Source organism: Onychomys torridus, chromosome 9 (genome assembly GCF_903995425.1).
Source record: "Onychomys torridus chromosome 9, mOncTor1.1, whole genome shotgun sequence".
Taxonomy (NCBI): Eukaryota; Metazoa; Chordata; class Mammalia; order Rodentia; family Cricetidae; genus Onychomys; species Onychomys torridus.
The window spans coordinates 11,420,496-11,448,332 of NC_050451.1; the positions used below are offsets into that span (position 1 = coordinate 11,420,496).

The following is a 27,837-nucleotide window of genomic DNA, read 5'->3' on the forward strand; positions in this document are numbered from 1 at the left end:
AAGGAAAGTACTCTTTTATAGCTCATTAACTAATATCAGACAGAACAGCTAACATTTTCACAGTGACTTAAAAAAAGCACTTTCTTCTCTAATTACCTCATAAAAACATTTTTAGTTTATTATTCTTATGTGATAAATTAGTAGAGAATACGAAGGGACATTCAAATGACCTATCCCAAGTTATACCTTTATATAAGCAACAGAATGTGGATTTAAACCCACGCATCAAATTGTCACTATAAAATTAAGAACTGGCTAATGAAGGGACATCCTAAGATAACCTAGATTATAACATCCTTTTGGATACTTAATTTTATACAGCCATGCATAAGAAAATTCCTTATGGGATATTACCCCTGTGTCTTATATGCCAGAAAATAGGTCTGATCCATAAGTCAATTCCACCAAAAAGAAAGAGCAAACTTCAGGACCTTTGTTTCATTTTTGGAACCATACCTCCAGAATATATGAATATACATAGAATATGACTTTCAGATACTTACATACCAAGAAAAGACCAAGAAATGTGACTGGAATAATATTATATCTATATCAATATCATCAGGGTAGATCTACAGATAGAATGTAATAAGCTGTAATGTGATGGTAATACCAATAGATATATTCTGTTTGGAAAATGTTGAATACCTTAGAGGATGTTTATAACTGATTACTGTAATGTTTCAGGATTGTGGCATGGACAAGCAAAAGGCAATTAATGCCAAACTTCAAACATCTACCTAATCAACCTGATACTGAATGAAGGACTTAAATGAGAGGGAGGGAATTAACTACCCTGTTTCATTTCCCAAATCAGCTACTGGACACATAACTAGCAATAACTGAAATATAAACTTCAGCTACAGAGTAAACATATCATTAAAGAATAGCTGTTTTCCAAGGTTTGTTTAATTTTGAATAAGACACCAACATCATTGTATGATTTAGATTTTCAGACAAATGGTGGTCAAAATCAGTGTAAGTACAATCTTAGTTTAATACAGTGTAATTCACACTACTTGGATACTTGGAGGATGGTGATGCTATGAGGTTTAAGTCAAACAGATGTGAGGTTTAAATAAAACAGCTGGGCCATCCTCTTTCACCAGAGGTGAGGGTGACCCTCACTTCCTCCCTGGGGTTGCTGTGAGAGGTTCTAGCTCTGACATTTTAGCAAATGTTTAAGTAGAATCTAAATTTCTAGATGGGAATGTGACATAGAAGCTAGTCAGAGTTCTGTATCCCTGCAATCTCAACAACTCTTTGATGGTTTGATACTGACATCATTCACTGATCATTATATTATTTTGGACTACCCTCTCTACCACCCTTCAAAGAAATCAGAGGCCACAAGCATGTGAGTCAAGAAAGGTTGCAATAATTAGTGTCTTTTTGATTTGTCATAAGCCAGGAGTCAAGCCAAGGACTTAGTTTCTCTGGTTGAATCTTAAAACTCAATTTCTGAGATGTATAGTAGTATATAGGTAGATAGTAGGTATATAGAACTGACTATCCATACAATTAGCTATTCCATTTTACATTGTCAGCCATTGGTGTGTTTTACCACATCCATTTTCTGGTTTGTGTAGCTGATTTAGACAGAAAGCTAATACACAATCTCACTTTTCTCATGACCAATGCCACACTGAGCTGGCCATTTAAACTTTCTTATCCTAGTGGTGTCCACCAATAACACCTTCAAAGAATATAAAATGTAAGGTACATCAGAAGAGATGGGAACTCACTATGTTTTGGATCATGACCTGTTTGAGGATGTTAACCCGACTTTTTTGAATCTATTTCCTTTTATTAGCTTGTAATATATCAGTTAATTGGCCTCACACATACCAATACAATGTTTTGCGCATTATTACCAGGGCTGGCACTGCTCAGAGCTCCAGTCAGAGAAAGGTATCCTCAATCTGCTATCTACCCCATTATAAAAGTCCTGCTGCACTAGGGTAGGTCATGTGTTCAAGCTGGGCAGACTTTCCTACCCAGGAGAGAAGCCACATACATGAAGCCTAGTTAGCAGACAACAACCACATGCTTGGTAAACAGTAACAGATGGCTGATGGGTCTTGCAAATTCATTCACTCCCATTTCAGACTAAGGGCAGATTTGAAGAATGTTAGCTGAGAAATTTTATTACCAACTCCATTTCCAGTCCTAAGAGACAGTCAGTCCCCCAGGAGTGGAAAATAGCTGTTTTTAAGAACTGAAGATGAGATTACTCCCCAAGATTCATTGTGCTGAGGCACAGTGACTTACAGAGTCAATATTTATCAACATTGGGTGCATATGACACAGAGACATCCGGCTACAGAGATGATTGCCAATCTAGTAGTGACTAAGCCAACACAACATTACAACCATGCTGACCCATGAGGGAAAAGGCAAGGCAGGAAATGAACCCTTTGACCCCTGTGAATGTGTGATTCCAAACACAGCTTGCCACAGGTTCTGAGTCTCCTTGCATCAGGAACATTTGGGGTGAGAGCCACTGTGGCAAATAGGAAAAATATTGCAGTACACAATCGATTTTCTAGACACTCAAACATTCTAATATTCACCATAGGGAAAGAAAGTGTTTGCAATTTACATACTCCTGTAAATAATCATTGGTTACTGATAAAGTAGTTACAGAGTCAATATAGGTGCATGCTAACTATAGTCAAAGTTAAGGCTAAGCAAAATACCAACTGCTTCTGCATCACACATTTTGGACAAAATCTGGAGGCATGGTCCTTTTGGAATATCTCCAAAATTACAAAGTATAGCCACAGGCTATTTATATCCCATCTCCTAAGATTCTTTCTTCTTAATGAAACCTATGCCAAGATTGATTAGTCAGGGCAACAGTCCGTCTATTCCACATTTGGCAGAAAAGAGAAATGCAAAGGCTCTGAGCTGCACATCCTACCTGATATGGTCTCAGGACTGAAACAAACAATGTGAAGTAGTCACATGGACCCAAACTGCATAGAAACCCAGCCCAGCTCATTCAGAAAGTCAACTGCTGGACACAAGTAGAGCCCAACTCTGGAATTATCTAGAGTAAATCTAGATTCTTGAAATTAATGATAGCATTATGAGAATTACTACAGCAAAAAACTGTTCCTGTGAATACCATGTGTCTGACCCAGGTTCTTAATACTTCCTTTTTGATATGGCCAACAATATTTGGGGGGGTTAACCCAAATACAGCTTGAGCCCAGATGATAACATTTTCTGAAATTGACACAAGTCATAAAGGACAGGGATCCAACTTTAATGATAACTTACTTATTCCATGTATGCTTGAGTTGTTTATACCAAGAAAAAAGTTGTGACTAGAACCCATCTTCCATTCCACTCACTATACATTGAGCCCTATGGATGTTGGTGCTACCTAGAGGACACAATGCCTTTGTACTGTTGGCATTACAGCCATGGGGTTCAAAATTCCTGATACCTCCATATCACAAATAATGAAGACCTCTAAGTTCAGAGCATTTCTCTGTGACTTTCTTCTCTTCATATTTACCTAAACCCCACATTCAAGAGTACTGGGTGGAAATAGATATCATATTTATGTTATAGGCTATATTTTAGAGTTTTGTTCATACTGCTGATCAGAAAGTTAAATATATTTTTCTATACTACTATACATCCTAAGAAAGCTTTTCTTTTTTTTAAACAGGTATATACTAACCTAGTGTCAAACTTTTTTCTTTTTTGACAGGGTTTCTCCCAAGTGCTGGGATTAAAGGTGTGTACCACCACTGCCTGGTACTAGTGTCAGACTTCCAACAGTCTCCCTTGTAAGTCCGTTGCTTTAAGACCTACCCTTGGCAAGGTATCATATCCTGGTCTGGGATCCTTGACTCTTCCAGTTGCTGATATGCTGGTCCTACAATCCCACCCAGTCGACTTCGGGGTGAAGGTGGTGTCCTTCTGAAGGTACTCCTGTGCAGCACCCCACTCCTTTGTCCTGGGCTGCAGCAAGAAGAAATACTCCTGCTAAGTTGGGGAAAAAGAACCAAATCAACAAAGCAAAGAGTTTATCATAACCTCTAAGAAATGACTCAAATGTTACAGACACTGAATTTATACTACACATTCTTAAAGTTCTATGCTATCAATGTCAAATATATACTCAGATAAAATTAGAAGTGGCTTAATTCACTTACTCTTGGAGGTGCTGAGAACAAGAATTCCCTGTGTCTGGTTTTCTAGCTAAGACAGAAGTGGGTTTAAGGGCGCCTCAGGATCCCAGTTCCCCTCCACCCTGATTCCCCAAGCCACAGAGGCTGTCTTAGGTAGTGATGAGAATAAAACACAGGAAGCCCAGAGGGGATTTATGGCAGAATTTCCATTTCTTAGTGATAGGATAAACAGGCTTTACTTTAATTGACATTCTTTCCTTCAAATATGTGTTAAATTCTCAGTTTACCATCCCAGATTTTCATCGGTCTCCAGAAACTAGTTTTGCATTTGAGTTTGCTTTGAATATGCACCTGCTTAGATTTCCTTGGCTGTACAAATTTAAACTTCCCACATGACTGACCATTTGTAGAGGATATCAAGGACAAAAGACATAAGTTACTTAACAAAGTGAGCCCTTATTTGGAGACTATATTAAAAGAACTGGATTCTATGAAGATAGATTGGCAAGTTGAAATTGATCAAAGATTCCTTATTGATTCCTTTCTGCATCTACTGAGTGAGTTGCCTATGTTCAAACTTATGTGTTCCATGAGATTGCACGTCATGTAGTCCAAACAGTTCTTCACAAGCATATAGTGATCTCAGAATCTCATGCTGCACCCACATCATCTGAAAAAAACCACTGCAACTGTATAGGCCAGGATGAAAAATATTCAAAACTCAGCAGTATACTCACAGAGGAAAGCCTCCTAAAGCAATTATACTCCTATCACTCAACCATTTGGGTTTTGACACTTTTTCCATCAATATTATCATTATTCCTATTTAATAACTATAAAATGTGTTTAACAAAAAAGGGGGTGGTGTTAGGGAATTACTGTGTAGCTCTGGCTGACCTGAAGCTTGCTGTGTAGACCAGGCTGGCCTTGAATTCACAGAGATCCAGCTATCTGTGCTTCCTAAGTGCTGGGATTAAAGGCATGCACTGGCATGCCTGGTAATTTTTGCAAATATTTTTACTGGGAGTTTGAGAAATTGATACTTGAGTGCTCACAGCCATCTTGGTGGTTCTGTTAAGGTGGCAGGTTGACATTAACTTCTCAATTTTGTGCAGACAGCAAATGATGTCAGTCATGATATTTTAGTTGTTAGCCATGTCATCTGCTGTAGGTTGAAATCTCCAAATGCTAACAACATGGTCATCACATTCAATATTAGACAACATCTTTATAGGAACTCTTCAACAGTGAGTCTCTTCCTCTCCCTCCACTCTGTCTATTCACATACAAATTAGGATCCAGGGTTTGGGGACTTTGGCACCACAGTGAGCTGCATCGGGGTCTAAATCTCAGACCTCTCTGTTGCTGGAAACATGATGGAAGACAATTGTGCCAGAATCTTGGAGGGAAATAAGAGTCTCTTTAACTTGGACCAGTTGAGAAGATTATAAGAAGCATGGTCAGTGGTCATTACTTGGGATAAAAAGAGATGAAGCTACAGGAGACATTAATGTACTTCAGGCCACTAACAATAGGAAGCCATTACTATCAAGGTGAGAAAGCACTTTCCAGAATAGAGGCAGCATTGTAAGGACAAAGTCAGGTGGCAGGCTCTGTGGCCCCAAAAGACCAGAGTGGGGCATGAATGAGGCAGGGAATGGAATGACTATGGCCTCATTTTTCCAGGCCTTCCATCCCTCACCAGTACCTCTGATACACCAGAAGCCAGAGGACAGGAAGTAGGAAGCTCACCTGGTACATAAGGCTTTGCAGAGAAAGTTATTTGAGTGAGAATGGTGGAGGGAACAGGCCAAAGCAAGGTATGTGTGTGGGCTCACATCAGAGATGAAAGAGCTGAAGTACACCAAGTGTCCTGTGCAAGGTCAACAATGTGAGGTACACAACATCACATTACTATGCCATAACTGGCAATGCAAAGGCTTATCTGTGTCACTGGATGCTCTGGGCTCCCATCACAGTTGTCAACCTACATTGATGCCATTGTGAGCAAGTTAGATTGCCAAAATATAATACAATAAAATGATATGCCTCAACAGTGTTTTTCAACAAGTAGGTTTTTTACTAAACATTAGAAATAACAGTTTCAGATTAATAGCTTTGTTTCATAAATAAGGCATCCAAGGGTGTCATATTTTCAGTGCACAACAAGAAATTAATTATTCATAGCTTGCTGAACTGTCAAAACAAGGTCTACCAGTGTGAAGTAGTGACCCATCTTCAAAAGTAGTTGTAGACCTATTGATCAATCAGAGATTCAGGCCTTCTAACCCAGGGACATTCAGGAAATTATGGAGTGGTTGGAAGGATATATAAATCATTATACAGGTTATCAATCATAAAGCTGTTTAGTCTATTGCATGTTTTAAAAAACAAAAGCTATGATGTATTAAACTATAATTTCAAGTTCTAAAAGCACTTCATAAATCAACCCTTACCCATCTATCAGCATACAAGCTATGTCAACAGATACTGCAATGTCATTGAACTAACAAAATAAAACAAAACAAAACAAAAAACAAAAGGAAGTGTCTTTAAAGACACCCTCATTTAATCTTGGAGTTCTAGAAACCACAATCAAAGCTGAGGATGGGAGACTGACAAAAACTAACTGGACACAATGGTGCTGTAGTTCCCACATGGCAGAAGCTATCATTTAAAAATCTTGAATTCAATTTTTTTTTTTGCTATAATATGTTGCAGAGTAATATTATACTATTTTACTTGATAGGGTAGATAATTACTATAATACATTTCAGAATAAGCAGAGGATAATACTGTTTTGGATAAACTATTTGCCTTTGAAAAAGCTAGCAATGTTGGAATTTATTTCTCTAATTAAGGCAGCTTCCATGAGGTCAAGCAGAATAAAAGGCTGTTTTAATAGGAATTATCTAAATGCAAGCTATGACATATTGCAGACTTGCCAATAATAACTGATGCAAACTATTTCAATCCTAAATTGAAGATACCGAAATTATTTTCTTTGTCAAGTCCTTGGTACCCTAGAATTTAGCTACTAAAGAGACATCACCAATCACTGCTGGGGTTTAGTGTGCTCAATATTATAGTAACTGAAACTCTCATAGGAAATACAGCCAGGAAAATAGTCTTTCAAAGAGGAGAGTAGGAAGTCAGCTCTTCTGTTGTGCATTTCTATCTTGCTAATGTAAAAGGTGAACATTATCATCTATTGCTAGAAACAACTGATGCAACTTTAAAAAGTTTACAATATATATAAAATATACATACATACATACATACATACTTATGATTTGAAAATATTAAAAACTGCTTATCACTAAGGAAAAGAATGTTCAGTCTTTGGACAACTTTTACAGATTAAAGATATTCATTTTAGTACACACAAACATGATGTATACTCTAGTATTAGTTCCAAATCTACCCTTTGGTTTGGACAATGTGGATGAAAAGATGCTGGACAGTATGCCCAGCTTGAGAATTTCCTGGGATGCATCAATTGACTTTGTAGCTGGTCTTCACCTCCAAAGAAATAGTTTCTATGATCAGTGCGCGCGCACACACACACACACACACACACACACACACACACACACACATACACACGGATGACACTCCTCAGATAAGAGAATATCTTACAGGCCCAGAGAGGGTACTCTCCAGGATTTGCCTCTGGAAACTTCTCTTTTGTGAGGAACATTTGGAACACTTGGTGCATGTCACATCAGCTGCCTAGAGAAGAATTAGACATTAGCTTTGCAACCAGTGACCAGGAAGACTAGGGGAAAAAAAAATCAAACTTTTAATGGTTTTTCAGAGTGTAATTGCTTCATTCACTGGTCTGTGCCTGCAGCTTTGATGAGAGCTAAGAGTTCCTCTCTGCTTTTGGAGAGAGAGTGATGCTGCTGAGACAAACTGAAGAATTTGCTTCCTGGCTATTGGCTGCCTGAACATCACCTCCACAGATAGCCTGTCACATAGAAGCGAAAACAATCGCCTCTATAGGACTGGTGGATCCTGTAGCCATCCTCTGGCAGGTGTCAACTTCTAATGTGAACTCACCCACTCCCACCATGATTATCTAACAGTACCTGTGGTGCTTGACAAGCTGGCTTCCTCTGTCAGGAGAAGGGACCTCAGGGAATGACTGGGGACCCGCAAAACTTGACTCCATTATTTTCTCCAGTGCAGTCACAGGATGCCTGTCCGCCTTTGAATACTGTAGGAAATCACATGCAGAGTTGTGAGCTGTGGGTACATTATGAGAAGTGGGCTAGTAGCACAAGAGCTAAGCATTGAGAAGTCCCAGAAGAATGATAGAAACACTGTGCATTTCATCTCTCTCTTTCTCTCTCTCTCTCTCTCTCTCTCAAGAAAGTAAACAGATATCAAGAAAGGAGAGCACTTATATTTTAACCAAAGAGCCCATTTCCAACCAATTGGTAGAAGCTGCTTAGAATCTTATATTTACATAAATTTGAGGAATAACTTGGGAACAAAACTTAAGGGCATCTAATTTCAGCTTGGCTTAAGGTTAGAGGTAAGAAGATGGGAAAAGATTAAGGAAAACAACTATGGTTTAACTTTCTTTATTTTGGTGCTGAGGATTGAACCCAGGACATTGCACGTGCTTTACTGTGGCATTATAGCCCTCAGTCCTAGAACACAACAAAAAATAAGACTTCCTCTCTGGTTGCTGAAAGTAAGAGTTAGGAATGTGATTCATTGTTGGCACTGGTGGATACACATCACAATGACTAGGATATAAGAAGTATAAAGAAATCAGAAAGAAAGAGAAATGAAAGAATGCATTATTTATGCAACAGAAACTATTGTAGCTGGTATATAACAAGACAGAATGGTACACTGGAGGGGAAAATTGCTGTGATGAATGTAAAAACCTCAATGAGTAGGAGAACTGAGTTGCAAGATTTAAAAGTTAAAAGGCAAATTCGCACACTAACAATACTTTCAGCCATCCAACTTCTGAAGGAGCATGTTTGCAACAGCAGAGGAAAGATCATGAGGTCGTGCATGCCTGTAATTGCAGTACTTGGTAAGATGAGGAGTGGGCCTGATGAGTTTGAGGCCAGCCTGAGAGGCACAATAAGACACAGTCTCAAAAACAAAACAAATAATAAAATAAAAATCACACTAGATGGATAAAGATATTACTTGGAAATTATGGGGCTAAAAATGTGTAAGAGCAATATCAAGTAAAATACATTTTTTTATTTCTACACAAAATTACTTTCAAAGATTGATATTTCATATGTAGAAAAACAAGTAATAAATATTTATAATTTTTCTTCTTTAAAACAGCTTCAAAAGTATACAACATGGCTAATAGCACAGCATAAAACCCTGGAGGAATTTGGGCATGTTGACAGCTTTTATTACATGATAAACAATTACATGTAGCATTGTCTGAAGAAAAAGCATAAGATTTAGGAAGAGATAGTGAGGCTCCTGTTATTCAAGAAAATAGAGTAAATTTCCTGTCTAGTTTTGTTTCTTTTAAAGCCTAATTAAATAACTATATGTAAACAAAAACTAAATCACAAATATATTAGAGAAATGGACTGATTGATTTTTAAAACGTTTCCTTAATAACAATAAAATAACATAGATTTTGTTAACTTAATTATATAGACTATTACAGAAGAGCATACTAAAGATATTCTGTAAGTTAAGAGAATATGTGTAGCAATGAGCATAATTATGGGTAATGATAAAAGTATAAAATCAATGTCCTTTTCAGACTTGGATGAATGAAATTTTTGAATGAGGAAATAGTTTATATGACTAATAATAATTTGCTCATAGCATTAAGGGACAGAAATGCTTTTTACTAGGATGCAACATCCAGAAATTAAAGCAGGAAAATGTTTTTATTTAATAACCACAACCAATTACCTTAAGTTGGAAAAAAGAATTTGTAATAAACAAATGTCTAAGTATAAACCTGGAAAAATATTTGCTATCCCCACCTAGAAATGTGTAATACTGAAAAAAAAAATACCCAGAACCCAAATGGAAAAATATGGAAGGTAGAATGTTTTTGCTCCCTCAATTGCAATCAATTTGTAATAGATTAAAATGAAAATCAGAGTTACATCTTGAAGCAAAGTTCAGCCAACTGTTCCTGAAGATCTTCATTTTCTAGAGAAATCATTGTAAGTCAGCAACTTATTCATTTTGTAAAAGCAGTGTATTTCCAAGAAAGAATTTGAGCCATTAGTTCAGTCTGCTTGAATCCTAAAATGGGAGCTCTGTCCAAAGTGCTGAATGAAATCCACTTATTAGCTGGTTTTGCTTATGGCTAGTATTTATAATACATGCTTATTCAGGATATTGTTATATTACACTTGTTTAAAATTTATGACACTTGGTCCAGTAAGTACAAATTTCTTTTCATAATGTTATTTTTGTCATAGTTTTCTCTCTTTGTATTTTATTTTAATAACCGAATTTGGCCCTCAATGTCTACACTCTTCTTGTGAGATAGGAGATGGAGAAAGGAGCATCTCTTCAAACATATGGGCTGTCTCACCTAGTGCACACAGCAATAAACAACAAAAGATAGGCTCTGTCTCAAAACAAGGTGAAAGGCAAGGACCAATTTCTAAAATTGTCCTCCAGCCTCCACATATACACATACAAGTACACACTTCATACAACACACACAAATTTAAAACAAGATGATCTATTTGGCCCTGGTGTGGTGGCACATGTATTTAATCCCAGAACTCAGGAAATGTAGTTAGGAGGATCTCTGAGTTTGAAGCCAGCATGGCCTACATACTGGGTGACCAAGTGCAAAAAGAAATGACCTATTTAATTGTACACCTGTTCTTCAATCTGCTATGTCCATCCTATTTAATAAAATATGTATGTTCTACTGACAAACAAGAAGAAAATAACAGGATAGTTTGCAGGGGGAAAGTAAGCAACAAAACCCATGTCAGATGTTGGAATGATTTTTAAAATAGTATAGCAGTGGATCTGTTGGAAGGGAAAGATAATATATAAAGATAGATGATACATTGGCTAGGAAACTTCAAAAAATGACCCCAAAAGATCGGCTTCTTGAGAAAGCCTATGATACATTTCCTTGATTGATGATTTATGTGAGAAGGCATAGTTCACTAAGTATGCCACCTTTAGGTTGCTGGTCCTTAGTTGTATAAGATAGCAGTCTCAGATAGTCATGAGGAACAAGCCAATAAGCTGTGTTCCACCATGGCATTTTCAGCAGTACCTGCCTATATGTTCCTGCCTGTTTGAGCTCCTGCCTGACTATATTTTAAAATGAACTGTGATGTGGACATATAAGGAAAGTAAACTCTTTATTCCACAAGCTGCTTTTGGTCATGGTGTTTTATTGTAGCAAAGAAACACTAATTAAGACATTAGTAACTATTATTTGAATAAAAGAATATGTATTCATCTAGCCCCAACTTTCAAAGAAAGGGGGTTTCTTAGTCACTGTTCTATTGCTGTGAAGAGACACATGACTAAGGAAATGTATGAAAGAAAGCATTTAGTTGGGGGCTTGCCTAAACTTTAGAAGGTTAGTTTATTATCATTGTGGCAGGAAGCATGGTGGCATACAGGCAGATGTTGGAACAGTAGACTGGAACAGTACACCTGATTCATAGGCAAAGAGAGAACCTGAGGATGGCATGGGCTTTTGAAATCTCAAAGCTCATCCCCAGTGGCATGCTTCCTCCAAAAAGACCATACCTGCTCCAGTAAGGCCATACCTTCAAATCCTTCTAATGCTTTCAAATAGTTCAACTCTCTGATTACTAAGCACTCAAATATATGAGCCAATGGGGTGGCCATTCTTACTCAAACCAACAAAAGGCAGTATTTGGCATCCACTATACCACCTTGTGATTCATTATTATTCAATAAATTTTGAGATTATGAAAAGATACATGCATGTCAATATATATATATATATATATATATATATATATATATATATATAGAGAGAGAGAGAGAGAGAGAGAGAGAGAGAGAGAGAAAGAGAGAGAGAGAGAGAGATCATAATTTATCAACAAAATAAGAGACTTTTCTCACTGCACAGTAAGCATGGGAAAAATATAAAGACATCCTCTAGCAATTCAGTATCTCCAAATTTCATAACTTAGTGAAAGTAACCAACTTCTTCAAAGACAAAAACTATCAAATTATACAGAGGAAAATAGTGTAACAATAAAAGTCTTAGACTTATTAAGGAAATGGAGTTATATTAATATCATGAATAACATTTAAGTGTCTGGATGTCTTAGGAAGCAATGCTGACTCTGAGAAGAGGAGATGTCACAAGTATGTCACAGTGCACCTCTGGGAGGTGGAGATGGTGCAGCAGTACAGCCTTAAGCAACTTTGGAAATAGGGGGCCTAGCATTAAAGTGAAAACTGCATGTAAGTACTCTTTAGATGCCAAACATATGTACAGGTGCAATATGAACTTCGGATCCTACTGATATCTGTCCTGTGGAAGAAAAAATATGTACATGGATGGGGGTAATGAAGCCAAGTTTTTTCCTAGTGCATTGGGTAGGGACTAGACAAAAGGTAGTGAATGACTGGTATTAAGGGAGACTTCAATGTGAGGTAATACTTAGCCAAATTTACGTACAGATGGTTACATTAAAAAAATTATATTTGTCTGAGATCTGTTTGACAAGAAGGCCTATAAGCAAATCCATTTCATTGCCAAGAAATACTTGTAGCTAACAAATCTTGTTTTGAGCAGCATTCTGCAATTAAAGGTATGTTATTGGGGAGGGAGCCTGATTCTATGATTAGACCAGATTATCTACAGACTAGGCCTGAAATATCCTGCAGTGTTCAACACAAACACCTCAAAAACTGATCAGTTGACAGTATCCAAATGACACAGGCAGCTGAACTACTGGACAAAGCCAAAACAGCCCAGTCACAACCTAACATCATTGAAATGGGCACTTAAAACATGAATTTGGTAAAAAAAAAACACAAACAAAAACCCCCCTTGTCATTTGAACTTATTAGGTAAATAAAGTCAAAAGAAAAAAATCCTGGCCTCTCTGTCTTCACTCTGTGCCTGTCTCCATTATTTGGGGATCACCTGCTTATCTCTGCACATGTTAATTACTCAAGGAGTGTTTGTTTAGCTTACTTCATCTTACTCCGAGTCTAAAGGCCGGTATAAATCGCTGTCTTAATCTTGCAGTCACCTTGGACTTCACAAGCAGCAGAACCCATGGGACACACTCCTTTTGCACATGCAGGGCCTTATACACAAGGCAAGGTTATCCCCTGGGCAAGAGGTAATCCTATCTAACACTGAGAGCCTAATGTAGGATAACTGGGATCCTTTATTCATATAGCTAGATTAAATAAATCCTTTTTCTTTTCTTTTTTTTTACTTTTTTCACCGATCTCTTTAATTAGCATATTGAATAGGGTGGTCATGCCAAGCTTATCCTGGTTTCTGGAGCTCATAATTTTCCCTAACAATCTCTGGTTATAATATTTAACTCTTTGCATTATAAATCCAAGTATGAAATAGTTATTTATGAGTTGGTATAGAGACTATAGAATAAATAAATGAGTGGATGAGAAGAAACCAAACCCTGGCCAGAATATCCAAATAATTCATGCAGATTTTGTATAATCAGGAAAAAATACACCTTCTTACTCATTATGAGTGAGCTACATATGACCATTTTCATATTCTGTAAAGAAGATGGGAAGGATATCTGAATAGTGAGAGAGCCTGAAAACGACAACCTCAGAAACACAGCAGAGTGACAGCAGTGCTGACTCACCACACTGCCAGTGTACATACCTGATGTGAAAAAATGGTGCTTCTGCATGGACAGCAAGTTCAACATCTAGTACTACTCTGAACTGCCCAGATCAATAGAGCCATACCAATGCTTACAAACTGGCAAGACTAAGAGGAAGCTAAAATATGCACCAATATAGGAGCAGGGTTGTTCCTGGGTGAAGGGACAAAACAACAAATAAACAAACAAACAAATAAATAAATAAATAGTTAACAATAAAAAAAATAAATAGTGAGGTAAGAAATCGCTTAGTTTAGTCAATCATGGGATTCAATTAATAATACAACAGTAAACATTTATCAGTATTGAGTTTTAAAATTTTAACAACTGTGGCATTATAGTATCTATTGCTAAATCATATTTTCTATTATGAAAAACTAAGCACAAATTATATGAAAATTCTATCAGTACTATCTTCTTGATGATCAAAACATACACTTGAGGGAATACATAAAATGAAAAAAGAACAAAAGACATATATGAGCACACACAAAACATCTAGAGACTAAAGACAGAATTTGTCTCTACCTAGCTTTCTAGCAATCTCAGCTGAGAGCCATTAACATTCATAGCACTATCTGCCAACAGTTCATCTGTACCAAGCCTTCCTACAAGTCAGCATAACTGCCTAGGACTAGCTATGGCTTTTGGGCATGTGCTCTATACTAACAGCATTTATTGTAATTTCTCCTATTGCTCTTGGGAGAAGCTAAGACCTGCATGCGGGTGATTTTAGTTATCAGATCTGTTCTCAAGTGATGTTTGAGTGCTCTGGTCAGCTGCCTGTCTGGATCTCCCTGTGAATATCCTCTAGGATATCACAAAGTTTGGTAGTAGGCTCCATGCACTTTCTTTGCCTCAGACCCTGATGGTCTTTGTTTATGTTTTCTTACAATCTTATTTTGTAGAAGAAATACAATGCCTTTTATTAGTGAATAAGAAGACTTAGTCATCCACTCACTGACCTCAGCATGAACCTGAATGATTTACTTTTCAACACAGTGTAGATTCTTGGGGGAAGCCCTCATCCTAATTACCCTCCTGTGTGGAATGTTCCCTGTGGGCACAGAGCCCTTCCACTGCCATCTGCCCCCTTGCTGCCTTGCAGCTAAATAACTGCTGGTGGTGTATTGGAATCAATAGGTCTGTCAAATTAAGCATGATGCTGTAGGTAGTAGAGCAATGACATTGTTGTTCCCTGGCCTGGTGCTTACACTCAGTGGGAGCCGGGAGGTTAAATGAAAGCTGGGTTTCTGTTGGAAAGTGATGTTGACAGAGCAGATAATCACCTGTTCTGGAACCCCAGGCCATGAAGGCAGGATGGAGGATGTTTGAAAAACAGTTCTAAATGTATGTCTTTCTACTCTGTGCCTAGCTCATCTCCGGATGTGTCAAACGTTTTTTATTACCAGTATGACTCAGGAGCCAAGAGATGGAAATCTGAAAGTTTACGCCATATTTTCAAGTTATTTTTTAATGTAAGTAATTAAAAGCAACTTGCCTATTGTTGCTTTGAGGTTTTTTTTGTTTTGTTTTGTTTTGTTTTGTTTTGTTTTGTTTTTGGTGTGTGCTTGTGTACCTTGATAGTAAGAACTCTAACAATTTTCTCCAGAGTTCCTCTAAAGCAAAATATTATAACTACAGCCCTTTTGCAGACACAAGGGCCAACAAGCTCCCTTCCTATCTCCCTCCTTAGACACCTCTTTGAGCTTCTGCTTCAGGCTACTGCTACATCTTGCAGAGAGCTGTTTTCATCTCAGTATTAAAGCCCCAGCCTTCATGCTAGAGGCTCTCACAGCACTCCTCAGTCCACTGGCTGTAGGTATCAGCCCACCTTAGATCTCACATCTGAGGGTTTAGTATTTAGTAGACATCATCCGGAATAATAAGCAAATGCTCCGAGAGCAGGAGCATTTCATCCATGATGGGAATTTTTAATCATTATGACAACTCACCATGTATATGCTAATATTTATTAACTATTTAATATGTATGTGAATGTAAAGATGAATAAATGAATCAGTAAGTTAGAACTGGATATGCTGAGCAAGAACTTAGGTTTCAGGAGGAACTACTCAAAAGTAATAAGCATTTTAAAGAAATGATTCCTGGCTTAAACCTATAAGATATGTCAATGGCTTCAACTTACTCAATTCAAATATTACTGTCATGGAGCAGGTTTCAGAACTCCCTTTGAAATTATTCAGAGTTGTTTTTTTTCCTTATTTTTAAGTAGCCATATTAAAAATTAGGATATACTTCCATATCGTCAGAAAAAACAGGCCCTACATAGTTAACATAACCCACTGTGCTGCCCAGAGGTTGAAAGCAGCTCAACAAAGGTCAGGTCACCAGTCACACATTAACCAAGCCTCATTCTTCTACCCTAAAAGGAGTGATTCCTGTCACAACCCTTCACCACTACCTCTGCAATACCACATAAGACATATACAATCTAAGATTGTTTCCTTGTGGTGCAGCATTTATCCTTCCCTTAGATACCATTAAAATTGGACCCCTTGCCTCATTTGGTGCAACTAAATCTTCCTACGTTAGACTCTGGCCATACCATCCAGTTGTTACATTAATAAACCTCCTAACTGAAGGATGATTCCACTTAAGACTGTTCATCTCCAATACCTTTTCCTCTCCCTACTCAAACCTAATACATACATGTGTCTACAATTAGCCTGTGCACATTCTGAGGTCACCAACCATTGTTATTGTTCCACTCACAAGTAAATATTAAATAAGCATTATTGAATAAATATACTCTTAACAATTGTAACAGATGGGTTAGGCATTGCATTCTTTATTCTTATATTTTATCGCTCTTTGTTGTCTTTTAACTGACATGGCAGCAATAGAGACTACTAAAGGAACCTTTTCATTCTGGTCAAGAGAATGGAATCTCTGGATGGGTAGAAAGAGGCCTAACATCCAGTTAGGCAGGTTATCATCTAAGGGACCATTCCCCACAAAGGCACTGCCACCTTAAGCCAGGCTAAAGCAATAAAGGAATAATTATCCCTTTAACAGGATGACATACATTTCCTTCCCAAAGTTCTCATCTCCTAGTTCTGTTACTTAACATAGCCAAGCTATGGCTCTTGGTAAGTCAACCCACTTTTCAGAATTATTCAGAAAAATGTAACCTTCTTTTTTTATTTCCATCTCTATGCTAAGCATGCTTTACCTACTATCTCAGAGTTCACTGTTTTCCCAAAGCCTCCCTCCTGCCATAATGCTGCTTGTCCATCATGTGGCTAACCTCCAATTGGGCCTGCTTCTTCTCAGTCTCTGCCTTCTAAGCAGTGGCTGAGATTTACAGCTTGTCTGCTTCATCATTTTTTCTTTCAAACTCTAATAAAATTATACTCAAGTTACCATTTTGGTCTGTTCTTAAGTTCTCTTATTAATGAGACGAAGGCCCCCAAGAGAGGACCCTGATTTCCCCATAATTCCTATTGAATGATACTTTTACCCATAAACCTGTCTTTAAAGTGGCTATATAATTTTCTTACCTTTCTTTGTGGTTACGAATATGCTTTCTTGGTTTAATGGGAGAACCAATATCCTCCCTTTAAATGACTGTCTATCTGATCCTTGAACTCCTCTGAGAAGTTTCACACTCTTGTCTCGATGGCTCGGGAAGTCATAACTCTATCCTCAGTGCCTTCTCTTCCAGGACACAGCTAATGAGAATAGTTCACCTTTAAGTCACAAAGAATCTACTTATAAATGGAGGCAAAGGATATCTGCTTCTGAGTCACTGCAGGGATAAGCAACTCTCATCTGTAGCCAGCATTCAATGTGTCTAGAAAAATCATGTGACATCATGTGACTATGTGTTTCACTTCCTGTTAAATGACTGTAGAGTTAAATCTTTCTCATGAATATTTAATGAACTGAAGGGATGCCAGACACAGGTAATTTTTTTTCCAAGACAAGGTTTCTCTGTGTAATTTTGGTGCCTGTCCTGGATCTCGCTCTGTAGACAAGGCTGGCCTCAAACTCATAGAGATCCGCCTGGCTCTGCCTCCTGAGTGCTGGGATTAAAGGCATGTACCACCACCACCTGATGATAATTTATTTGTTAAACATTGCAATTTGCAAAGAATTTTGGAGTAGTTAATCTACACTTCAAAATAAAGCTAAGATTTACCCAATATTATAACCAAGTAGCATATAGTGGTTTTGAGTACCCTGTTACCTTCTTTGTGATGGAGATAAATGTCTAAATGTTCACAGAAAGAAGCTGGAAATGGCATTAGAGGGTGGTGTTCGCAGGTCTCCAATGATTACATTCACAACCAGAGCATAAACTTTTACAATCTGTAGCATCTCTGACATTTTGAGAAAGAGAATTTTGGGTTATAGGAGGTGCTCCTTCATTTGAGAAGGTTTTCAGAGGCCCTGGTTTGTGCCCAGTGCATTCGAACACCACTCTTCTTCCTAGACTTCCAAGTGTTCCTAGACTGTGCTAAATGAGAAAGAGAGACAAACCACCCTCTGCTGACAAGCCCATGAAAGCTCATTGCCTTATATAGATGCATGCTTGCATTTGAGACACTTTACTAGTGTGCTCATGGAAGTGACTTTCCCAAGCTCCCAACCCATTCCACTCTTCTGTAGGTGACTTCACAGATGTTACACAGCCTTACAAGTCAGTGCACTCACATTGCAATCTCTCCTCCATGTGAACTTGCTGCTACAAAGAGATGGGAGGTCAACTGTTGTAACTGTGTAGTCTTATAGTTCTCAACCTTCTTGCAATGTGCCAATTCCCCCTACTTTCCCTGGAATCAGAGGCCACCTGGCTCCAGGCATACATTATAGCTTACTTACTAAGCTTGATGCTTTTGGTATGGGACATCCCTCCTCTCCTAGGAATCTTTGAAAATGGATACAGGGAAACACTTTCAGTCTAGGTAGAATGGAGGTATCTCTTCATAACCCTACTATGTACATTGAGTTAATATATCTCCTTATATGTTTCTTACCTGAAGAGTAATTTCTCTCTTTCTCTCTCTGTTTACCTATCCATCTTAATGGCACTCTTTTCTTGGTTGTAAGAGGAAACCTCTCTTTGCATATATGGTCTTTTTTGTGTGTTTAGAATATATTGTTTTTCCTAATATTCTCCTACCTTCATCATAGTCTGAAGACCCTTTTTCCTAATAAATATTACTCAACCAGAGCAATTATGTGACAGATCCTTTCCTGAGCAGACTGTTTGTACTACACTCATATTTAACAATGTATCACTGACATTGGTATCTCCTCATTTTTCTTGCCAGCAAGAAAAATACAATATACGTTTGTATATATGATATGTATGTATAATGTATGTATATATACATACATATACGTGTAAATTTATAAGGCAAATGTGTTTTTCAAACTACCTCTAATACCTTTGCATTTTAATATTCAATCACCTAAAACTTCTAAAGTCTTTTCTACAGTTCTAGTCCTTCAACTGCATAGACTACCTGCATACTTCCTTTTGTGAATTTTCTAGAATAGCATTGAAGTAACACAAATGTTCCTTTTGGAGGAATAATTAACATCTGTTTCCCAGTCACTGTTTCCTCTCAACTTACAGTGTGGAAAATTGCAGTCAAGTTGCTGTTTGCTTCCTGCATAAAAACTGTGAGCCAAGTCTGTGAACTTGCAATTCACCAAGGATGAAATTTGACCAGAAATGTGTAGACAGAGATTATTCTTCACTATCAAATAAAGGAATGCAAATACCAAATAATTCAATTTCCCACTATAAATTAGCACAGGAAATGTTGATAAAGATTTTACAAAACTGGCAACTACCCACATTGCTTCCTAGGGTTGAAGTTGACATGTCCCTGTGGGAAGAAGTGTGTTCACCTCAATCTAGTATAATTAAAAGGACCTGCTCATTTAATCCCTTGAGTGGCAGGCAGCCAGCAATGTGTAGGAGGCGGTCACTGGGTATATCTAGCTTTTACATTCAAGCTGCTCTTCTTTCATGTGGATTCATCTCCGGGTATCTCAACCTCTGTTCAACCTGTTGCCCTGATTATCTCCTGTTTCTCTACTGAAATGCCATATAAGTGGAGGACTGCCAGAATTTATGAACCCCAAATGTTTCTTTGCCATACAGACTATTTTGAGTTAAAGGTCACTGAGAAAAAGTGAAGACAGGAAAAACCCTACAAGTGGGGCAGATTCCACATGTACACACATCTGACTGTGCCAGGAGTCTACCAGGAGACAAAGCCATTCAACAATTCTTACCAAAAAGGAAGACACTAAAATCTGCAAAACAAACCAAACAGTAATCCTCCTCATATTCCTATAATCTGCCTTCCCCACCTAGAAATCCCAAAGCCCCTTTTTCTTTTAACATAAAATGCTATTTAAGCCTAAATTCAAAATATCCCTTTGTCTCATTTACTTTGGAGTATTCTATATGTTGGATTTATGATGTATTTACATGTCAAACTCTTTTTCTCTGATTCATCCCTCTCCTGTTTAACCTAATAGTGAAACAAAATTTTTTTCTCTCATGTCCTTTTCCTGTAAAACAATGGTGATGATCAAGACGATGCCATCTACACATCCCCTGAAGCCCAGAGGAAATGATACGGTAGAGACTCTTCATACCCTGTGCCAACACAAAGATCTACTGGGTCCTGCAGGCTACAGGGAAGAAGAGTAGAGGTCCTAAAATCATATGTGCTGAAGGTCTTTCAAATGTTGTGAATCCTATGGATAACTCATTTCTTCACTGTAATTTGAATCATAATGTTCAAGTCAGGGGAAGAAAAGAGAGACAACATGAGTTAAATTTTCCTTTTAATGTTGCCTTTAATAATACAGAAAAACTGCATATTTATTACAATGGCTGGATGAGGAAACTGTCATGAGGTCACTTTGTGGACAATTATGAGTTATCTCAAATGAGTGTGTGGCAACCATACATAAAACAGACCTGACTGCTTTCCATTAAGTCTAGCCTATGAGCTGTAGAAAGTGTAGCCTCTCTCCAGGTATGCTTTGATCCACTTGTTGCACAAATACCAACTTTTAGTCATTCACTTCTGCTTTCCTACAATGTCTCTCCCCCATAAAGCACCTGGATCAAAATAGAACTCAAGAAACTTGAAAGGCCTTACAGATTTGTTCTCACTACACCTGATGACAGGTCCTTGGCTTCCTGTCCCAAAGCACTTTCTGAATAGGGCTCATGATTATAAATGTAGATCGCCTAAGCTCAAAAGGTGTTCTTCATGAAGTCCTAGAAAGTCTTTGAAATGCAATCATCAGGAAGGGTAGAGGCTGTGTGTCCCAGCCTTGTGGGAAGGTAGACTTCTGACTCCAATATTGACTACCCAGCAGACATAGCTGCCTAATAGCATTTAACTGCCCAAACCTTTGCACTCTTAATTCCCTGCCTCTGATTAAGCCCTTGCTCAGCCATGTTTCACTACTCTCCTCCTCCCTTTACAAGGCCTGGTCACTGCTGGACCTACTGAAGTTAAGTATAGTTCATGCTAGGCCCCTTTTCCTATTCAATGTTTCATTACTAATTACAGTCCATCCCTGCTGCTTCTGCAGGTGTCTAGCTTTGTTTATTGTTCATAGGGCCAGTTGCTAAGGAACTGAAATCCTCATCATGGTGGCTGTTGAAGGTGCTGGGATTATACTCATTAGAAATCATTAGCTAAGGCATTCTCTCTGTTTCTGAACAGAACAATCTTGCACATTGCCATGAATAAAAGTTTAAGGAAAGTTTGCTGAGAAGCAATTCAGATTTATGAATTTCACATTAAATCAGCTAAGTACATCTGTTACACTCATCATAATGGCAACTTTTGGGTAATGATTTCTTAGAATCACAAATGATGTGCAAATTCTCAGTGATTTAAGCATTTGAAAGGGCAAGCATGCGGCCATGGTGATTGCCTATTATCCTCAAACACCCAGTTTGTACCATGGTCTTTGTTCTTTCATTTCATGTCTCAGAATCTAGAAGCAGAATCTCACGTGGGGGCAAAGAATTAACCTTACAAGGCATGTCTCAGCATGTGTTAGCATCCCATTGTGTTTAATTCACTATTTCTCAGTGTATCTCAGAAATGACTAAAAGTACTCAAAGAATGAAGCAGGCAGAGTGTGTGTTTGGCTTTCAGACTGACCCACTTACAGCATCAGTCTAGCTATTAGAAGTGACTCTGTGACCACAATTCTTATTTCTCCTTTAACCCTAACCGTGAACATTTTATGCCCTCTAGAACCTGACTTGGAAGTGAGTCAGCCTCCAGAAGTATGACATTGTATGCCTACCATATCTTTAGTACAAAGTAAAGACCCAACTGGTTTATGGAACAAGAAACCAAAACTCCTATCACTGTCAAAGGTCAGTTATTATGAAAGATTAGAATCATCTTTCTTATTTAGTATTTGAACACACACACACACACACACACACACACACACACACACACACACATCCTTACAACTGCAAGATGATTTAAGCAAGAATTACTATTGTGGTGAACAATTTTACACTTCTGATCACAGGTTCCATAATCCCCTCTGTATTGAAGATTCTGAGATGGGCAAGGAAAGGAATGTAGAGGCATGCAGCTTACACTTTGCAGCTGGACATGGCTCTTCATCAAGCTCTCGGACTTTGTCATTGTGCTGGATGCCTTGAGGCTGTAGTTTTTCCCATTCTGTGACTCTTTCAGCTGCTCTTGGATTTGTTTAGCCTGTTTCCTGCAGATATGAATATGTAGATAAATATTTGCATAGATATTTCTTGTTAATCATTGGAGTTTTGTTTTTTGGGTTTTTTGTTTGTTTGTTTGTTTTACAGTACCTATATTTGTCACATGTTAAAGCTATCACAGAGGCAGCCCTTAGTCCCTTTTCAACGCACCAAGAAATACCTCTGACTGGAGATAGTTTACATTATCCATTATCGTAGATGGGTTAACAATCAATGGCACTCTAAAAAGAGAGACAGGATTATAATGTGTTGTTCTAGACTTATGTCCCATGGGTACAAGCAATCCCTGACATGAAGTGTTCATGTATAAAACGTTAGAGATTCCATAGAAAAGTACCCAAAGTTAACATTGGAAGCTAGAGCTTGACTAACATGTTAGCAAAGATATACTGATATTTATACACTTCAAATATATGTAGCTTATGCACTATGTTGATGTGTATGTATGTATTATTTTTTAATCTGTTTGGAGAGCTTATTTTATGTTACCAGGAAGCCAAATAATAAAATATTTAACTTTTTTTTTTGGTATGGTGATGAAGGTCAAATCTAGAATCTCCAGGCTAGGCAAACAGTCTATCACTGAGCTTCGTACCCATTCTCCAAAATAGTTAACCCTTAATTATCTTATGGTTACACAGACAAAAGCCCCCATTTACAACTCATTGTTTTAAAGTCCATTACACTCACTGTTTTATTTATTTCCACAATAAACTTTTGTAATGAGGTACTATTCTATACCCATTTAATAGATGAGAATGCCAAGGCACAAAGAAATGAAGTCATTTGCTAAATGATGTTTAGATTTGAAGGATTTCAATCCAGTTAATCTTTCTGCAAGCTCTGCTCAGAATCACTGTTCAGAACTGTCAAGCCACTTGTATAAGGTCTTTAAGTTCCTTAAATGGGGAAGTTGAGATTGAGCTAGGATTGTGAACTCACAAGCAATATGCCCTTGCCTGTATACATTGATTTTTGTTTATACCATTCAACATCTATACCAGAAGGGTGGACTAAACTATTTGTCTGTTTTGTTTCCCTTTTCCGGGATTTCACAGCAATTATATATTGGTCTTAGACTCATAAACATAACTGCAGCAGCATTTTTTGAAGATTGCTTCTCCAGTTCTTAGCCCAGGGGGGATCTCCTGGTAAAGTGCCTCTCATATGGCAAGCTTGCCAGGCAGGCAGCACTCAGAGCATGGGCTCTGCTATCAGAGACTGACACAGGAGACCTCAATCTGCCATCCACCGGTTTCACTGCCCTTATAATTACCTAAACGTCTCTGAGCCTGTTTCCTTTACTTAGATTGAATTCATAAGAGTTGTCTCCCATGGATACCATGGCAGCTACAGGCAAAGTGTTCTTCTTTTCCTTTTTTGTTACCCAGCATGCTCAGCGCTGTGGAAAGATGCTGTAGACGTGAGGACATTACCCCAAAGATAAAAGATTGTATAATTGCCTCTCTCACACAACACTGGTGTACTTTCTAAAGGACTTGAAGGTAATGAGAATCTTTGAATTTAAACCCCAGTGTGAAGTAGCTGTCTATTTAAACATTTCTTTAATCTTTTTAATTATTGGGGTGGGGGGAGTGAGCTTTTGGGTCTAAACCTCTCAATTGCTTTAATCCAGCTAAAATATTCTTCTTACTTCTTAAGAACAAATCTATAGTCTGTTGATAAAAATAAATTCATCTCATGCACATTTAGGGAGTACACAGCAGCTCCTTAAAGGGAATCATGTGACAAGTAAACAGGAAATTGCAGGGGAGGGTGTTAGCCAAGTAAATCAGCACTAAGAAGCAACCAGTTAAATCTATGAAGTAAGACAGAAACATTGTCTTTTCTGTGATCTCATAATTTGGAAACTGGAAAATACAAGCTTTTAAAGAAATATTATTCATAAAAATGTCTGAATGTGTTTCTTATAATTCACCTTCAGCACCGTTTTCATGCAAGCCCTGACTCAGCAATAGTTCAGGATAAATGGCCTTTCATTTGCAATGTGCCTTTGGCTCTTCCTCATCCCATTCTTTCCTGGTCCTCTTCCTTCATAAGTACAAGGAGTTTCCCTTCTCCCCTTAGCAAATTGTACCAGAGCAAATGATTAGCATCTGACTGCATTGCTGTCCTCTCTTGAGAACAATCACTCTTTGCAAGGTCTACACATACACCATGGAATGCTACCAGCTCAATAAGGTCAGGACCAGAGTACTGTTTTAGGTATCTCTTATGCAATGCCTTAGTAAGGGGATGTGTGCAGAGGAACTGTAGATGTCACAAAGGCTGAGTTTCTGAGGGAGCAGACCTTGGGATAGGAGTAGCGTTCAGGAATTTTATTGGTTGTGTGTGGTGTCAGCACATTTGAAAGCAAAGGAATGGGGATTGTGGAGTGGGAGAAACTGAAATGGGGTGCAGTAAGGATGTAGACCTTCGTTCAGAGCCTTACATTGAACTACTGCTGCAAGTGCATTCTCTCAGTACAGCTTACTTGAGAGCATTTTCCTGTGTTGTATGCCTGCAACACAAGTACAAAGACCTCCACTGCTGAAGATGGTAATGGAAGTACACCACACCATCCATGTGAGCCCAGAATCTTTTACTCAGACCACAGCACAAGGAAGAACCAGGTTGCTGTATTGTCAGTACATTTTTACCAACAATTTAAATTCCCAGGCTCCCCACTATTTTCCCAACTTTGATAACTCATCTCTACCTATAAAAAGCTCCTCTCCTAGCTATGATTCTGAGTTTAGGATTGAGCCATGTGTTTGATTTTCAGATAACTAAAGACTGGTGCAGCCAACCTCATCAATCTTTCCTGTGTAGTTAAAAGCAAAGAGAAACTCCTTTAAGAATGTGGTTTCCAACTAAACCAAGTGAGCAAAAAGTAAAGGCTCAAATTAATAATATTAACTGTAAATGGGGATGTGTGAATTTATTGAGACTGATGGAAATTCCTTTCAGTCTGTCTTTCAGTTATTGCTAGAGGATTCAGCTATCTCCACCAGAACTTTCTCTGACTGGAATATGGTTTTATCTCTGCCCCTCATGTTAACCACCTCAAGTTTTGTTTTGGCCACAATGCTGCTTTCTATGTGAGGTTGCCTGGTGGAACATCCTCCATGAATAAAGTTATGTAAAGGGAATTTTGAGAGCTTTTAAGGAAAAGCTAAGAAAACAGCACACAAGTCTTGTGACAGCTGTTCCTCCATAACATGGATTGTTCTTGGAATGTTCTTTTGTGCCCCTCCCAAGTGTAGTAAATAGGAGTTGGTTTACTTCAAGTTGCCTATCATCTATCATTTTTATTCAAGCACTGGCTATCTTAGTGACTATATACAGCCTAAACTCATGAGACCTTTGCTTATTTAGCCTTGCTTACCCTTCAGAGTCCCCTCAAAATATATTGTCTGATGCTCTGAATAAAATTGGCTATTGCATGAGACTTTAGTCCACTTCAATAGGCTCCATTCTCCCAGGTTTATGTCACCAACTAGAGCACTAATAGTTGCTGAGATACCATTTGGTGAGGTCACACAGTGCCAAGTATAGCAAGAACAGGGAGAAAAGACCAGAGAGGCAATCTGAGTTTTTATGGAAAATAGAACATAAATGGCTGTGAGCAAGGAGCTTTTGGCTAAGTACCAGCTTGCTCTACCCAGAAGGCTAGATCTCAGTCCATCAAATGCATAACTCAGTGAACTCATTTGGAGAGCATCAAAAAGTGCCTTATGATCTTGTTAGAACTGGGGCTTCCAAGGCTGAAAAATATATATACTGTATTCTATATATCCATAATAGATATTATGTATCTGTATTTTATGCATGAAAATTAAGATCATACCCATTCATTTATCTCTAATATTGGGGAAAAGGAATGAGGAATCCATGAATCCATAAGAGAAACATGTGGGTGTTATAACAGTGGACATTCAATTTTGATAGGTAGAAGATAGTACTTGACATGAAATATACCTCTTAGACTTGGGAAGATTTCTGATGAGAAATATGATTCTACTTGGAAAGGCCTTTTATATTTACTATTGCTATTTTTATCTAAACTTATTTATTGTATTTTTCTTCTTTCTCCACCATATTTTTACTTTATTTAGAATTCATACCTTCCTGTAATATGTTTTGAGCAAATCCACCTCCCATCTTCCCTAAGAATTCTCCTCTACCCTCTTCCCACCATTTTTCCCTTCCAACTTCATGTGCTCTTTTTTTTAACCCACCAAGTCAACTTAGTGCTTCCTGTATGTGCATTGGCGTAGGACCATCTACTGGAGCATAGATGGCCTCTCAGGGTCTTCATTCTTGAAGAACACTGACTTTTCTTCTCCCAGAAGCCATGAGTTGCCAATAGCTCCTCAGGTAGAAGCATAGCATCCCAGTGTGTGCTGTTCCATCAGTGTGGTCCTCTAAGTCTCTGTGAGGAATCCAGTATTTAACAGTGTTTCCATTAAACACTCTGACTCCTCATTATGCCCTGGCAACAGATGTTGGTCTCAGAACTCCCTTGTGGTCCAGGGAGAAAGACTGATGGTCCTGATGCCACACATTCTGTACCTGCTTGCTTTCATTGTTAAGATGACTATAATAAATCTTTTGCTTAAATGTGTTAAAACTGTAAATTGTACTCTAGGCATAAGTGATTAGTTTTGTCTTCACAGCAATTTACTTATTGCTCTGTAAATATAATATTACTACCCAATTTCTTTCTTGTACATAGCTGTTATAAGCAGACACTCCAAATTCTAAGCTGGGTGTGGCTACCCTTTGTGGGCTTAAGTGCTGCTCTTAATTTGGTAGCTATCCAGCCTCCAAGTTCCAGAGTGGAAAGCCATGAGTGTTAACAACTGAAGTTGTTCATTTCTGATTTGAAGTGTTTCCTATTTGAATACTAAGCAATGCCCTTCACAGCACAATCTCATTTAGCTCTTGCCCTACTTCTATAAGGTAATTTTTTAATTCATATTTTGCCAAATAGAAAACAGGAAGGAAATATTCCTGGTAACAGGAATCAATGGCAAATTGGAGATTCAAATGTACCTGTGGC

General features: G+C 38.1%; 1 protein-coding gene across 4 annotated transcripts in view; it reads right to left on the reverse strand.

Moving 5' to 3' along the window:
• Window positions 1–27,837, reverse strand: part of Nrg3 (neuregulin 3) — a 1,086,061-nt gene that overhangs the window by 7,688 nt on the left and 1,050,536 nt on the right. For 2 of the 4 annotated variants that reach the window (XM_036198820.1, XM_036198824.1), the window contains exons 6-8: window positions 22,633–22,759; window positions 8,240–8,367; window positions 3,829–3,999 (exon numbers count right to left, since the gene is read on the reverse strand). In XM_036198820.1, coding sequence (XP_036054713.1) covers window positions 3,829–3,999; window positions 8,240–8,367; window positions 22,633–22,759 — 426 coding nt within the window. Of the gene's footprint in view, window positions 1–3,828; window positions 4,003–8,239; window positions 8,368–22,632; window positions 22,760–27,837 lie in introns of all 4 variants that reach the window. The other 2 variants (XM_036198821.1, XM_036198822.1) reach the window with 2 other exon arrangements.